The sequence below is a fragment of the Engystomops pustulosus genome, chromosome 8, assembly GCF_040894005.1.
Source record: "Engystomops pustulosus chromosome 8, aEngPut4.maternal, whole genome shotgun sequence".
In the NCBI taxonomy this organism is placed as follows: Eukaryota; Metazoa; Chordata; class Amphibia; order Anura; family Leptodactylidae; genus Engystomops; species Engystomops pustulosus.
In genome coordinates, this window is record NC_092418.1 from 85,956,118 (window position 1) to 85,972,532 (window position 16,415).

General features: G+C 44.1%; 1 protein-coding gene across 1 annotated transcript in view; it reads left to right on the forward strand.

The window, feature by feature from the left end:
- Nucleotides 1–232: 232 nt before the first annotated feature.
- CWC22 (CWC22 spliceosome associated protein homolog) overlaps nt 233–16,415 on the forward strand; it is a 59,053-nt gene continuing 42,870 nt past the window's right edge. The window contains exons 1-7 of the mRNA XM_072121585.1: nt 233–489; nt 4,348–4,415; nt 6,181–6,357; nt 6,532–6,789; nt 11,047–11,175; nt 11,871–12,039; nt 12,580–12,633. Of these exons, the coding sequence (XP_071977686.1) occupies nt 463–489; nt 4,348–4,415; nt 6,181–6,357; nt 6,532–6,789; nt 11,047–11,175; nt 11,871–12,039; nt 12,580–12,633 (882 nt within the window). The 5' untranslated portion in view covers nt 233–462. The remainder of the gene's footprint in view (nt 490–4,347; nt 4,416–6,180; nt 6,358–6,531; nt 6,790–11,046; nt 11,176–11,870; nt 12,040–12,579; nt 12,634–16,415) is intronic.

Below are 16,415 nucleotides of genomic sequence, written 5' to 3' on the forward strand. Positions count from 1 at the left end.
ATGAATAAATTAAATAAATCATAAAAACGAAAATGGTATCCAAATAAATATTAAACCAACATTTAAAACATGTGACAAATGCAGTAAACTAGGTTGTCACCTGAAGGATAAATTATCCGTGTGTATAAAAGACTGGTCAGTCACATTTTCGTAAATTACGAAAAAAACTTTTTATGTAAAAATCCTAAACAACCCAACATAATCTTAAAACGCCTTTTCAAAAGGTTTGTCCACTTCAGGCCGCCGTCCGTGTCATGATCGTCAAGCAAGGGAATGTTGGGAAACCGGAAGTGAGAACCGTACCGTGTGTGCGGAGTATGACTGTATTGGTTAGTTTGAAGATTGCGGATTGAGAGCGGGGCCACTGAGAGCCCGGTACCCCCAGGAGCGGACTGATACCGGGAGGAGGATACAGAACCGGCGCCGTGTTTTTTGGATTAGTGAGACGGAGATTACAAAAACATGAAGAGCAGCGTGGCGCAAGTCAGAGTGAGTATTGTATCAGCTCTCACCCGCGTATTGTGGTCATGTGACCCCTCCGATGCTGACCTCTGACCTGTCCTGTAGTGGATATCAGTTGTTATTATGCAGTGATTCACCTGTGTCTCTCCAGCTGAGGTAGGACTACAAATCCCAGCATTCACTGACAGCCCCTGGCTCTATGGGCATGCTGGGACTTGTAGTTTCACAACCGCAGGAAAGTTGAGAGTGCTTATTTTCAGCAGATGTGGCTATGAATGTCCTGATAAAGTTTTTGGGAAAGCTGTGTGACATCTACTGTGGCCTCCATGACACCCCTGGCATGGGTAGGTGCCCAAAATAATTGCTGCATTTTGCAACACAGGTGCCCCATGCTGAGTAGTGTAACTGGATGACCCTAATCAGGGCACAGACCTTAGACCGCGTTCACACGTGGAGTTAGCATTGTTGTAAATCTAAACATAATGTGGAGGGGCTTTCAGCTTCCACTGAAATACATGTGATCAGGAAGGAGCAACATGTGTGTTCTAGATGTTAACAATGTAAACCAAGTAGCACTAGTGACCAATCCCATGGCTTTTTTTCGTGGAAGCGCGTCTATGATCAGGACAAGCTCCTCCCTGTCACATTTAAATTGCAGTTCAAATGCCACGTGTGAAGTGGGGCTAGATTGACTCTGCTTTCTAAGGGGGATTCAGGTGCAATTTTAGATCAAATAAAGTTGCTCCAAAAAAAGTGTGTGAACATTTTCTGATATTCCGTCAGACAGATCGGCCATTCAGGCTTATGAGAAAGATGGATGATGCTCCCAGCTGGAGGGGGCAGATATACTGGACAGGGGGTTCAATTATTTGATTCAAGGACAAGTCCCCTTACCCTGCACCAGTATTTCTGCGTGGTGGTGGGGTCTTAACATGGCACATATCTTCTCCTCTCGCACTCGCTCTTTTCTGCATAGACTCTAGGCCACACAGTACTTGCAGTGATCCCATAACGGGTCGGAGAGCTGTTACCCCTCGGATTTTGATGCAGTGAGTGGGTTTAAGAGCTTTTATCATCTGAAATTGCTGTGATACAGTAAATGAGGCTCACATGACCGGAAATATAGCCAGCAAATGCATCCTATGTTATCTTTGTGGAATACCAGCCTGTGACCAATGCTCCATGCAAGGAGTCCCAGCATCCTCACGCTGTACAGAAAACAGCAGTACAGAGTACAGTATAACCCTGATGCTTGGACTCCCATCCCTGGTGCAGTGTTTGTTCCGTGCAAGGAGATTTTTGAAGATTTTGGGGTGAGTGCTTAAAAAAAATAAACCTCTTATACTCACCTCTTCCGGCGCTTCACTTCTACCCTGAAGTTAGCCACCACAGGTTGGTGGGTCTATCCTTGCCACTGCTGCTAACCTGCTACTGCCGGAGCTCTTGTTGTGGCAGGTGGGCACCAGTGGTGTAGAGATCGGGAGCACTGGAAGAGGTGAGTATAAGAGGTTTATTGTTTTCTTGAGCCCGAGCCATATACCAGATTATATCTTTGATGTCCTGAGTAGATTCTTGCACAGTTTTAAAGCTTCTGTAGTTCTAGTTGCTTTTTAGGATGTGCAATAAATAGATTTGAAGGAAATCTACCATCAAAATCGAGCATAATAAAGCAGGGACACTTACTCATAGATCCTGGAAACATTTAAATCTGCTAAACTTTATATATTTGTTATCCCTGGCCTCCTTGTCCTGGTATCCTGGTGTTACTAGAGCCCCTCCGTGTTATTGCTTTACAGGCTCTTACAATGAGCAGAGCAGGTCTCCCCTACACAGGCAAAGGAAGGGGAGAGAGCAGGGAAGAGTGAGACATGCTCTGCACAGTGTAAGAGTCTTTGAATTTGTAGCACTGAGGGTCTCTGGTAACACCTCCCATAGCACTTAGAATACGGATAACAAATATAAGAAGATTACCGCAGTCATGCTGCCTGGATCTATGAATTAGTCTCTATGGTTTATCTATACTGGATTTTGATGGTAGATTTCCTTTAAACATTTGCCGATAATTACATTGCTTTTTTTAAACATTTTTGAGAGTATGAGCTATTATTGCACATGTCCGCAGCAATGGACGTGAGCCGCAAGCCTGACGGCGATGGAGGGGGTGAGATCAGCTCAAATAATCTATTTCACATTCTGTTGCGCAAATGCAATCGGAAAGGAGTGTTTCCGCAGGTGGGGACCACAGACCACTACTCAGTACCTATGCTTTCTGGCTGATGTTTTGGTCAATTTTGATTGTTGGTGGTGTTTTCACACTTGTCGTAGCATGAGACTGACCCTGCAACCCACACAAGTGGCTCTGTGCAGCTCATCCAGGATGGCACATCAATGCAAGCTGTGGCATGAAGTTTTACTGTGTCTACCAGGAGACAGGCCAGTACACCAGTAGACGTGGAGGGAGCCCGAACGCAACAACCCAGCAGCAGGACCCCTACCTCCACTTTGTGCAAAGGGTTACAGGAGGAGTACTGCCAGAGCCCTGCAAAATGACCTCCAGGAGGTCAAAAATGTGCACGGGTCTGCACAAACGGTTAGTAACCGACTCCTTAAGGATGGAATGAGGGCCTGACGTCCACAGATAAGGGGTTCAGGTCGCCAGGCATTTGCCAGAGTACACCAGGATTGGCAATTTTGCCACCGACGCTTTGTGCTGTTCACAGATGAAAGCAGGTTCACACTGAGCACATGTGACAGACATGACAGAGTCTGAAGACGCCGTGGAGAGCGATCTGCTGCCTGCAACATCCTCCACAACCAGTTTGGCAGTGGGTCAGTAATGGTGACGGGCCGCACAGCCCTCCATGTGCTCGCCAGAGGTAGCCTGACTGCCATTGGCTGCTGAAATGAGATCCTTAGACCACGTGTGAGACCATATGCTTGTGCGGCTGGCCCTGGGTTCCAGGACAATGCTAGACCCCATATGGCTGGAGTGTGTCAGCAGTTCCTACAAGATGAAGCCATTGAAGCTAAGGATTGGCCCTCGGGTTCCCCAAACCTGAATCCGATAGGACATCATGTCTCGTTCCAGCAACCAACGTCACATTGCACCACGGACTGTCCAGGAGTTGGCGGATTCTTTAGTCCAGGTCTGGGGGAGATGCCTCAGGAGAACATCCACAGCCTTATCAGGAGCATGCCGAGGTGTACAGGCACGTGGAGACCCCACACAATACTGAGCCTCATTTTGCCTGGTTTTAAGGACATTCCATCAAAGTTGTATCAGCCTGTGGTGTGTTTTTCCACTTTAATTTTGTGGCCGACTCCAAATCCAATCCTCCATTGGTTAATAAATTTGATTTCCAATCATGTATTTTGTTGTCGGCGCATTCAGCGTTGTACAGAGCAAAGTATTCAATGAGAAGATTTCATTCATTCTAATTTAGGATGTGTTATTTGAGTGTTCCCCGAATTTTTTTGAGCAGTACGTATATATATATATCTATCTGCTTCAAATATTAAAGGGAGTTTTACTGCATGTGAATACCCTCCCATATGGTGGTTTGGCTGCTTCACAAAAGTAGCGGGCTCTCTGATCTAATCTAAAAATGAGGTAATGGAAAGCAGTTTTAATCCAGAGATCAATGAAAAGCAGTGGGAGGAAACTCCCCCAGTGCTCCAAGTCCAGCTGTAATCCTGGAATATAAGTGCATTTTCACTGTCCTTATGCCACTAACACCCACACATACGCACACATCTCCAGGACCAATAAGTAGCACTCTCTATAACTTTGTATAGTTAAAAAATGGCTGGCTCCCTTTGACAACTTTTTCACATTTGCCTTGCTACATCAGACTTATAATTTTCCATTCTTTTTTTTTTTTCCAGAATTCGTCCAGTTATGACAAAAGAGATACTTATAGTTCTCGAGAAGCGAGCTCTTCTCCGGAGGACAGGTATGTGTTATCTACAGCGTGCCTGACAATGATTGTGTGCAATTATCCAGAAGAAATGTTGCTGTGCCTAATATTGGGTAGCTGTAAATACAATGGATGACTTTGTGTGATCAGATGGGCATAATGAAAGCCCAAATATCCCTTCTCCACTAAATAATAACTTTAAAAATGGAATTTAAACATGTAAAGCCCAGGTATGTTGATGCTTGTGCATCATGTCCTCAACATGTTCACCTGAGTTTTACTGAAACGGACAAGTTTGCACTAAAGCCTTCAGGCTATGCTCACATCTGCAGCACCAGTTCCATTCTGCGTAAAATCTTATTCCATAACAGAAGCCTGAGACTGATAATGGGTTCAATCCGGAGCTTTTTTGTTACTGTCATGTGAGAGATCATGCTAAAAAAAGGTGTAGCCTGGCTGATGAATATAGTAATTACAGATTCCTGAGATCTCACTGTGCATGACATCTGGTATGTATCTGTTTTCCCCTGTAAGCACAGTATGAAGTTTGATTTGCAGTTTAGTTCCCAGTAAACTCGGCTCTAACTTGCCTACAACACACACAATCGGCTTTGCTTTATGCCCCCCCCCCCCTCTCTCCGCTGGATGAGAACCTTATCTGTCTGTTGCTAGTAGAGTTAGGAAGTAAGATTTTTCCTTAGATTCCTTATTGATGCTCCACCAGGGGATTCTGGGATAATATGCTAATACATTTTACAAGGTGGGAAATGGAAAACAATGCCTCCTTTTGCTACCTTAAATGGCAGCAGTTGGGAGTCTGTTCCTTCTGGAATAGATATGCTGGTTTGGCTTAATCCCACATCATGTTATTGGGCTTCTTGTAACCCATGCTCAGTGTTAAGGGACTGCCTTTCAGTGTAGCTAGTAGAGGAAGTCTCTGCACACTCCTGCTTGCTGGCAGGAAATGCCTGTGTCTGAGCTGGTCTTGTAATGCAGAGGCACAGAGCACTGCAGCATGCAGACATGAGAAGCTTGATCCTGGAATATAAGTGCATTTTCACTGTACCTCTGCTACTAACATGCGCGCGCACACACAACTCCAGGGCCAATATGTAACACTCTCTATAACTTTGTATAGTTGAAAAATGGCTGGCTCCCTTTGACAACTTTTTCACATTTGCCTTGCTACACCGGACTTCATGAGAAGAATCTGACCACGTCTGATCCCAGAGTAACCAAAATTGTGTACACCAGGACAGATGGAGATGGGTGGGATATACATCTGTGAAATGCTGCATGTTTGTTAATAACAATGAATTATAGAATGTGTTATTCTTTTGATCCTGAGTAAATTTAAGAATCTACTCTTTGTTGGAATACTCTATCAATATTTATTTAAATGAGTTTTCCAGGAATTTTGGAAAACCACTTCCCGTGCTGCGTCAGGACTTCTGGTTTTTGGCTGACATTTTAGCCCGGGTGCACCAGAGTAACAGGATGTGCTTTGTCGACTTCATGGTCTTCATCACTTCCTTTGACATCACAAGTGATGTCTCGTGGTCCGGGGAGGCCATAGATTTGACCCTTTAGCCACGACACTTCTGCCCAAAAGAAGCAGCTAAAGACCCGGAAGTATCATCGCAACATGGGAACAGAGAACCAGAGTGGGGTAGATACACTTCGATTTTTTTGTCACCACTACCCTGTCCCCCAAGGTTTTTTTTTCCAGAATTCTTAGTAAGCTCCTTTGTCAGTGTTATAGGGTAACGTGATGTATTGTAAACAAATTTTGTCTCCACAGGTCTCGAGATGGGTCACTCTCTCCACGTGAAAGAGGGTACTCTGATTGCGGCAGATATGATGACCGATCAAGAAATCGCGACCGGTATGATGATCGCGACCGGTATGATGATCGCGACCGGTATGATGATCGGCCAAGAAATGGACGCTATGAGAGATCAGACCAGGGATATACCAGGCATGTATCTGGCTGTGCATACAAAGCAGTTGCATATAACCCTTCTCGTGGATGTGTTGATTAGCCATCGACTATACTGGTGCCTGAAGGGCCTTGGATATCAGTGATATCAGGTCACATTTTTGGATTTTTACTTATTAATAAATTTTAAGTTTGTTTCCAATTTTGTTCTAGGGACAGGGATCGAAACAGATCTAGATCTAGAGAAAGATCAAGGAGAGATCCAGACAGAGATTCATACAGAAAGCGAAGTCAAAAATCACCTTCTCCATCCAGGAGAAATGAGGAGCGGTCAGAAGAACAAACCTCCACCGAGCCACCAGTCAAGAAGAAGAAAGATGAAGTAGATCCGATTCTCACTCGTACCGGTGGAGCTTATATCCCACCTGCTAAGCTGCGTATGATGCAGGAGCAGATAACTGACAAGAGCAGGTAAGTGCCTGTTATGATATTACCTTTCCACCACCACATAGGATAAGTAGTAAATATCTGATCAGTAGAGCTTGGACACGGGCACCCCTGTGAATTACCTCATGAAGGAAACTGAAATGTTGGTAAAAGCACCACGGCACGACACCGTATATTGAATACTGGCTGTGTATAGTTTTGCTCGCTAGATTCCTGTATCTAATTTAAATAGCTGGTTGCCAGTGGTGGCGGGTTGTGTTTGGTTATTGGTCACATGTCTTAAAGGGGATGTCTGGTTTTAATGTTTTATTAATTTCAAAGAGGAGATTTAAAGATAATAAAAAGCACATATTCGCCCTCTCTGCCACTCCTGTTTAGTGTGTGACGCTGCCCGTCACCTCAACCTGTGTTCATATACAGCTGCTTAGCATTGACTGCTACACCCCGCTACAGCAGCAGTTACAGGTTGTAGCTGCTGTAATGTATATCCACTCGATGTCTCCGCCGGCCTATACTTACAGGTGGTGGCGTGGACAGAGGGCACTTTGTTAAACCCGAGCAATGGAGAGAGCGTGTTGTCTGAACTAGTCTTGTAGTCTTCAAAACACATTGCACATGCACCTGCTGCTGCGATCACCTCTTGCGTTTACATTGTAACACAAAGCAACCCAAATGCCACTTGTGAGCGCAGCATTAGGCAGCGTTTGCACGTTGCATCTTTTGACGCGTTTTCAACTCTTCAATTTAAATACATGTCTTTTTGGCCCTTTGGTCTCTTTGTTGCATTTTTCTTTTGGTTTGTATTTTAGAAATGCATTCCAACTTCTTATTGTGTTGCCTTTTAACTTTTGCATATTGCTGGGAAGCAGCACCACTAACACCTATGGAGCCTGGAGCCCCTCCGTTTCACTTGCATAATGTTTAAAGCCCTTTTGGTGTAAACCAGGGCATAAAAAGCTAAAAGAAGAGCAGATCCTGCCAGAGGGGGCACACACCAGTATGACAGTGTACTTGGTTTACAATCCTTTATACTAATAGTAGATGTCCTTTAACTTTTACATTAAAATCCCAACTTTAATGCATTTTTGAAGGGTGGAGAAAATAATTGCTTCCAAATGGTTCAAATTATAAAACGCATTTACAAACTGGTCTTCGGCTGCGTTCAAAACGCATGCAGTGTAAACACGGCCCCAGTCGCATAAGTAAAAATCCCTAGACCCAGAAAAACAGGTTTCGTATAGATGATCAAAACCGAAATCTATGAATAAACCTTCAAGCCTGAAAATGATTTAAGTAAATAGCTTTGACAGGAAGCTTTATTTTGTGTAAAAATAATGGATAAAAATTAATTTTAAGGAAAAATTGTCAGTGTGAATATCATAGGACGTAGTTACTATAGAGTAAGTACATGTGAGATGCAAAGATCTTAAGGGAACGTATTTTGACAGAATTATCTGGCCGGAACAGTAACATAAGATAAATCACTGAGATTAAGGCGGTGTGTGATGTGTACAGCGGTATCCGGCTCTGCTGCGGCTGCTGTGTACAGCGGTATCCGGCTCTGCTGCGGCTGCTGTGTACAGCGGTATCCGGCTCTGCTGCGGCTGCTGTGTACAGCGGTATCCGGCTCTGCTGCGGCTGCTGTGTACAGCGGTATCCGGCTCTGCTGCGGCTGCTGTGTACAGCGGTATCCGGCTCTGCTGCGGCTGCTGTGTACAGCGGCACCCGGCTCTGCTGCGGCTGCTGTGTACAGCGGCACCCGGCTCTGCTGCGGCTGCTGTGTACAGCGGCACCCGGCTCTGCTGCGGCTGCTGTGTACAGCGGCACCCGGCTCTGCTGCGGCTGCTGTGTACAGCGGCACCCGGCTCTGCTGCGGCTGCTGTGTACAGCGGCACCCGGCTCTGCTGCGGCTGCTGTGCACAATTCTAATGTTGGCTCGCGCTGATCTCACCTGAACATAGAATAAGTGATATACACATTCCCCGTTGGTCTTTGTGTTGCTGCAGTTCTCTCACGGTCAGACACTGGGATCCAGCACAATAGAAAAGAAAGGGGCTGAGGCTTAAGTTCTTTATTAAAGCTTTAGTTGTATCAGAGGTGGGTGGAAGGAGAACTTGAACAGGAGTCACATGAAAAGGGAGCAGCTGGCGGGGTTTCTAGGAATCAAGTGGGAGTCATTATTAAATGTACAGATTTGTAGGAGACTGGAACAGTCTCTATGTAAACTTTGTTACATAATTCATTACAGAAATGTGTTCCTGATCCCCCCCTTTTCTTTCTTTTTTATTCATGCAGTCTGTGTATATCCACTTTCTGTACTGTATCCACTGACATCTGAGAGATAAAGGAGCCCGATAGTGTCTAATGACTTAAAGGGGCTGGCCATCCTTTTACATAATTTGCTCATGTGGCTTTAATGCCTTAATAATGATCCCTGAATGTTCAGCAAGTGATTCAGCACTCCTGCTACTTAGTTTAGTGATGTCTTCACACAATCTGTGGATCTTTGTTTACATGTCTGAGCTCTGATGAACAGGAGGGGCTGCAGCAGGAGATTATGACTCATCCTGCTTCTCCTTCCCACCTCTCTGTGTCTATCAGTAAGGACAACCTTGGCAAAGAGGGGCATAGTTGGTGACACCATTAGGAAGCGCTGCAGCAGTGAAAAAGTTTTTTATATAGACTGAAGGCAGCATGTTGTGAACAGGAGAGCTGCTTTCCTTAAAAGGAGCTGTCCAAAGGTTGCATAAATTAGGAGCCGGGCTGGGATGGGTTTTAAAAAAAAAAATAAATGTGTACCCACCCCCTTCGCTCCAGATGTTCTGTACCACGGTCCGACGGATCCGTTCGCCTGTTTGTTTATAGGGGCACGGAAGCTGTGCTGGGGAGCCCACCCGTCCTTATATCTCAGGCGCTGGGATATGGTGACAGGTGGGCGTGGCTTGCCGGAAACTCCCTGAGTACAACCTCCGTGCCCATGTAAACAAACTGGCATGGATCAGGCGGAACATCAGGAGCGACAGAGGAGGTGAGTACACGTTTATTTTTTTTTAAAAGCCCGCTGCAACCCTGCTCCTAATTTTTTGCAGCTCTTGGACAACCTCTTTAATCGAGTATATTACAAAGTTTATTATCACCCGCTTCAGTTGTTAAGTTAGGCTTTAAGTATCCAGCACGCTGAATCCTTTTGAACAATTTTAAAGGACAACTACCACCAGGATGAAGGATTGTAAATCCTGGTGAGTTCCCCCTCTGACAGGATCTGCTTATTCTTTAAGCTTCCTATACCCGTGTTTTTAAGAAAAAATAGGCTTTTAAAATTCTTCTAATGAGCCTGAGGGGCTCCTGGCTCCATTAACACCTATGGAGCCCGGAGCCTTTTTTTTTTCTTTAAAAACCAGGGCATAAGAAGCTAAAGGAAGAGCAGAACCAGTATGTCGCTGTGCTTGGTTTACAAGTGATCTTTCTAGTGGTCCTTTAATGTGGAATTCACCTATTATAAGGAGAAGGATCGAAAACCTTAGCAGATACACAAATGCTTCAATTTATGCATATATACTCGAGTATAAGCCTACTTTTTCAGCACAAAAAAAATGTGCTGAAAGCCCAAACTCGGCTGATACTCGAGTTAAAAAAATATATATCAAAACTCACCTTTCTGGCTTCCCCCGCTGCTGGCTATATACTGGGGCAGGGGGCTGCATATATACTGGAGCATATGGGCTGGCAGGCTATATACTGGGGGGGGGGCAGGTGCTGGCTATACACTATGGGGCAGGGTCTGGCAGGCTATATACTGGGGGGGGGCTATGACCAATGCATTTCTGACCCTCGGTTTATACTTGAGTCAATAGGTTTTCCCAAATTTTGTGGTAAAATTAGGGGCCTCTGCTTATACTTGGGTCGGCTGATACTCGAGTATATACGGTATTTACCCTGAATGGCTACTCTGATTGCAGAAACTTGTTCTTACTTGGAGCGTTTTGTGCCTTATTGGTCCTGTGTGCGGCTGCTGCATTGTTTGGTTCTATAACCTGGATTTACTGAACACTGTCGGGGTCTTCATAATCTGACCCCCATCGGGAATGGTGACGGATCCTCCACTATAGTAAAGCTTTGGCTTTCTGATCGTATATGTTATGAATAGTTGATGTGATATCTAGAACAAACACAAGTATACACCCAGGCTCGGTAGAATCGGTAACAGTGGTACATAGTGTCTTATCGCTCTGCTCTGTGTATTAGGATTATTTATTATTTTATTGATTTGTCTTCAAACAGTTTAGCTTACCAAAGGATGAGCTGGGAGGCGCTGAAGAAGTCAATTAATGGTCTCGTCAACAAAGTGAACGTATCTAACATTGGAAATATTATCCAGGAGCTGCTTCATGAGAACATCATTCGGGGAAGGTAAATGAGCAAGTTAAACTCAAATACCCATTTCCAGGACTAAGATCTTGATAACTTAGACATTTGGGGATTTTTCATCCAGCATCCCCACCATCTTCTGGTCATAGATAATTCACTAAACATGTCATAGCTGATGTTGTAAGACTGCTCCACTTGCGTGTGAGACATGTCCTATCTTTCGCCGTGTTAAAATGCCATCCGCCCCGTATTACTATGGCGAGGGGAGGGGTCACCCTCATACACTTCTATATGCTCACGGCGCCTTACGGGAGCTCTATGGTACAGCACACGGACGGCACCGTACCGCTCCGTAGCCCCTAGAAAGTTAGGATATGTCTCATCTTTCTACGGAATACGGCGCCGTGCATTGTATATTCCTACGGAGAGGGGTGGGGGTGAGCTGCACTCATCCCCCACTCCTCTCCACAGCGCCGATGTATACCCACCGTACTAAGGTACGGCGGGCATACATCATGTGATTGTAGCCTTAGGCTATAAGACATCTGGCTGCTATAGGACTTTAAAATAGTCAGCTACTTTGGCCCTTTCTTAAAGGGGTTAGTGAAAAATACCAAAATCCACTTGTGTAAGTAAATTAGGGTCACCCATGGGTACTTTAACTGATACCTGAGGGGATAGACTTGTGTGTTTCTGTGATGTTTGAGTGTTCAGTTTTCTTTTATCTTCTTCTCCAGAGGTCAACTTGCGAGATCTGTCCTCCTGGCTCAGAACGCGTCTCCTATTTTCACTCATGTATACGCTGCGGTGGTGGCCATTATCAACACCAAGTTCCCTCAGATCGGAGAACTCATTCTGAAGAGGCTGATCTTAAATTTCCGTAAGGGCTACAGAAGAAATGATAAGGTAGGTTGTAAAACTAGAGCCTGTTATATTTGTATCTGACAGGTTTGCGATTTTAGGGGATATGGATAACAATCAGAAATTGCTGAGCACAGCGCTCACCTATATCCGACACTTTGATAAACAGTGAATGTATGGGCTTGGCTACTTCCAGCACCCCCATAGACAGTGAATGCAGCAGCAGGATGCTTGCTTGACCTGCCACTCCATAAATTAACCCTATCACATTGTGCTATAACCAGTCTATGGACTGGGGATAACAATCAATGCTGTGATAATCCCTTTAACTCCCGAAGGCCTAAAACCCACAAGCCAGTCAAACTCCTATCTGGTGCTTGCTGGAATGTCCGGCCCGAATGCTCAGAGACTGGAACTGAATTTGGCGTGTCCGTTCAGGCCGGACATCAAGCACATGGTGTGAGTTTTAGGTCTCATAGAGATTATCATCCTATTAAACATGCTGTATGAATTGTGCATGGAAATAGGGTAAATGCTGGCAGCAAAAATAAATTTTTCTGTTTTTTTTTTTTTTCTTCTCTTCAGAAACTTTGTTTGACATCTTCGAAGTTTGTTGCTCATCTCATTAATCAGAATGTGGTAAGTTTCTCCCTCCTCTTTATGCAATTGTGACCAAGTAGTTACTGACAATAGGATCTAGTGGCTTCTTCGCTTACTATACACTATACTACACTATAAGTTTGAATGACTTTTGAAGAGTCTGTGTTTATATATTTTTTTTTTTTTGCTAAAGATATCTCTATATCAATTATTTGTAAATGCTTAGTAAGGCTGCATTCACACGAACATGGCCCCTCCCCTCTCCATGGCGCCGTAACACGGAGAAACATGAAACATGTCCTATCTTTTCCCCCGTGTACGGTGCTGTACGTGTGTGGTACCATATCGCTCCGTACGGCCATTGCTGTCTATGGGGGACGTACGTGCGTTTGTTCCCTCCCCACGGTCGTGTGAATACAGCCTAGCTTGTAGAGTGAGCCGCATTGTGTGATCAGCTGTGTTATAGGTTTATGTCCTCATTGATTTTTAGGTGTTTAACCCCTTAACGCTCTGCGCCGTAGCTCTACGGCGCAGAGGTATAAGGGAAGTATGAAGAGGGCTCACGGGCTGAGTCCTCTTCATACAGAGGTGGGGGTTTTTGCATTTTGCACAAAACCCCCACCGCTAATAACCGCGGTCGGTGCTTGCACCGATCGCGGCTATTAACCCTCTAAACGCCGCCCGCAAAGTCGCGGGCGGCGTTTAAAAGACGGCGGCGCGCGGGCGCCGCCATCTTTTTTTCGATCGCCACGCCCCCGAACGTCATCGGGGGGCGGCGATCGGTTACCATGGTAGCCTCGGGTCTTCTCTTGACACGAGGCTACATGGTTTATGCAGGTTCGTTACAATGAGCCAGTGGCTCATTGTAATGTAAGACCTGCAAAAACGCCATATATTGCAATACTGTAGTATTGCAGTATATGGTAGGAGCGATCTGATCATCTAGGGTTATTGTACCCTAGATGGTCTAAAAAATAGTGAAAAAAAAAAGAAAAAAAAAAGTTTAAAAAATAAAAAAAATTAATAAAATATTAAAAGTTCAAATCACCCCCCTTTCCCTAGAACGGATATAAAACATAACAAACAGTAAAAATCACAGACATATTAGGTATCGCCGCGTCCCAAAATGCCCGATCTATCAAAATATAAAAACGGTTACGGCCGGCGGTGACCTCCGAGGCGAGAAATGGCGCCCAAATGTCCGAAATGCGACTTTTACACCTTTTTACATAACATAAAAAATGAAATAAAAAATGATCAAAATGTCGCACAGACCTCAAAATGGTAGCAATGAAAACGTCGCCTCATTTCGCAAAAAATGACCCCTCACACATTTCCGTGCGCCAAAGTATGAAAAAGTTATTAGCGTCAGAAGATGGCAAAAAATTTTTTTTCTTTTTTGTACACATTCGTTTAATTTTTGAAAATGTATTAAAACACAATAAAACCTATATAAATTTGGTATCACCGCGATCGCACCGAACCAAAGAATAAAGTAGGCGTGTTATTTGGAGCGAAGAGTGAAAGTCGTAAAAACTGAGCCCACAAGAACGTGACGCACGTGCGGTTTTTTTTCAATTTTTCCACATTTGGAATTTTTTTTCAGCTTCGCAGTACACGGCATGTTAAAATAAATAACATTACGGGAAAGTAAAATTTGTTACGCACAAAATAAGCCCTCACACAGGTCTGTACACGTAAAAATGAAAAAGTTATGGATTTTTGAAGTTGGAGAGCGAGAAATGAGCCGGAAAACCCTCCGTCCTTAAGGGGTTAAATAAAATCTACCATGTGTTTACATTCCTTGTGAACCAAACATACCTTGAGAATACTGTAGCTATACTGATGCAGAAACATATCTTGTTTAATCACAGAATAGAGTGGTTTTGTTGAAAAAACAATTATAAAATTATGATATTAAGGCTGTCGTTCCTGTGACTGCTTGGCGCTTCTCTTGTTACCCTAATTATGCACTGCTCCAGAGAATGATGTAATCACTGTATTCCCTGACAGGCTGAATTTATCAATCGCTGCACCATCCCCCAGCTGCTGTGTATGAGTCATCCAGCCAGGCTGATTAGTCTAGTCTTGTCTGGACAGTTCAGGAAGCTCTATGCTTTCCCAAGGTCCTGAATTTTATTAAAAAAAAAGCAGTGGCACAAAATAAGCCCTCACACAGCTCTGTTTGCGGAAAAATGATTTTTGAATGGATATTTGAAGGCGGAGAGTGAGAAATGAGAGAAAAAACCCTGCATCCTTAAGGGGTTAAACCACTGGAGTTATGGTAGCTATATACAGCTATGTGTATATTGCATTAAAAAACAGATTTTTGCAGCTAGAATAGTCATTTACCCCGTAAACAATGTATACAGTGTATTTACAATTCATTTAATGTTATCTTCATTGAAGGAAAATGTGCTCTTCTGTCAAAAATAAGGACATTTCGAAGTGAACCCAAACATTTGAGCACTAGTGTATATATAAAATATATATTCCCACTAGCAGGATGACCCTACAGGATACATTATGTAAATTCACAGGCTTTTCTCAAATATTGAGGTTCTGAAATTGGCAATTAAATTATAGCTTTATTGTTTTGTTGTGTGCGATGTGACACTTCAGGGACACCTAGTTCTGGAGCCAGTAGTTATACTAATCTGAAGTCCCTTGAGGGCATCATTGTTTATGTATGTATTGCTATTTATACCATTTGGGGTTTTTTGATATTCGTGAGTCTGTCAGATCTTTGTAACGTATGTTATGTATATGTAATATATTTGTATGTCATTTACTTGTATTTCTTTTTCTTTATTTGAAGCATCATTTTACCACAAATCTTTGCAAATATTTCATGGTCCATTGATTAGCAACTTGAAAGCAGTGTGATGACTCTGGCCCCCCCAACAATAAAGGGGTTGTCCAGCAATTGTAATTGATGGCCTATATGTGGCTCTTCTGGTCTGTAATACAGAACTGGAGGTGGTTGCATCTTTGTAGTTGTAGCCGAAAGCTTTTATTTGTATCAGTAGATCTGCATCAGCAGCTTCCGGACACTAAGCGGTACACAGAGCCATCTGGATCCAAGCCCATCTGATCGCTCTTGCCAACCCCCACTATCGGATGTTGATGAAACGATTATTTATCCATTGAGATTCTTATAGGGGTTGTCCGAGACTTTACAAAAAACAAAGGTGGCCGGGGAGGGGTTGCTTAAAAAAAATAAACACGTACTTCCGGGTGTCCTGGGCATGGCAGCAGCGTGACATTCAGCTTCCAGCTGGACCCAACACCCATCCGTCTGGCATATACAATGCTGTGCATAGGGAAGGCTGGGCATGGCCGACCACCTCGGCTGGGAGCTGAATTCAGTGCTGCTTCTGCGGCCATGTTTGTTTACGTGAGGCATGTACCGGAGCATTAGCAGCGCAGAACGCCCAGAGGGTGCCGGGAGGCAAGTACATGTTTAGTTTTTTTTAAGCAGCCCCCTCCAGCCACCTTTGTTTTTTTTGTAAAGTGTCGGACAACCCCTTTAAAACACCCTTGAAGCTAGGTCTACTACTTCCCTCAAGCATCTGTTAGTGGTGTGTTATAGAGAAATGTACTGTGAATTTCCAATTTACCTTTTTATCATTTCTGTCCATTATGCTTTTTCCAAAGTATTTTTGGTTTAATCCATATGCTAATGACAATTGATGTACCCGGGGTGTGTTCCCAGCATTGTATTCCCGCCTATATCGCTTCCCTCTTTTTACTCTGCCTCCCCATTCTTCTCACAAGACAAATCTCCCGTATCTGACAGAGCAGGTAGTGGTCCAGGCAGG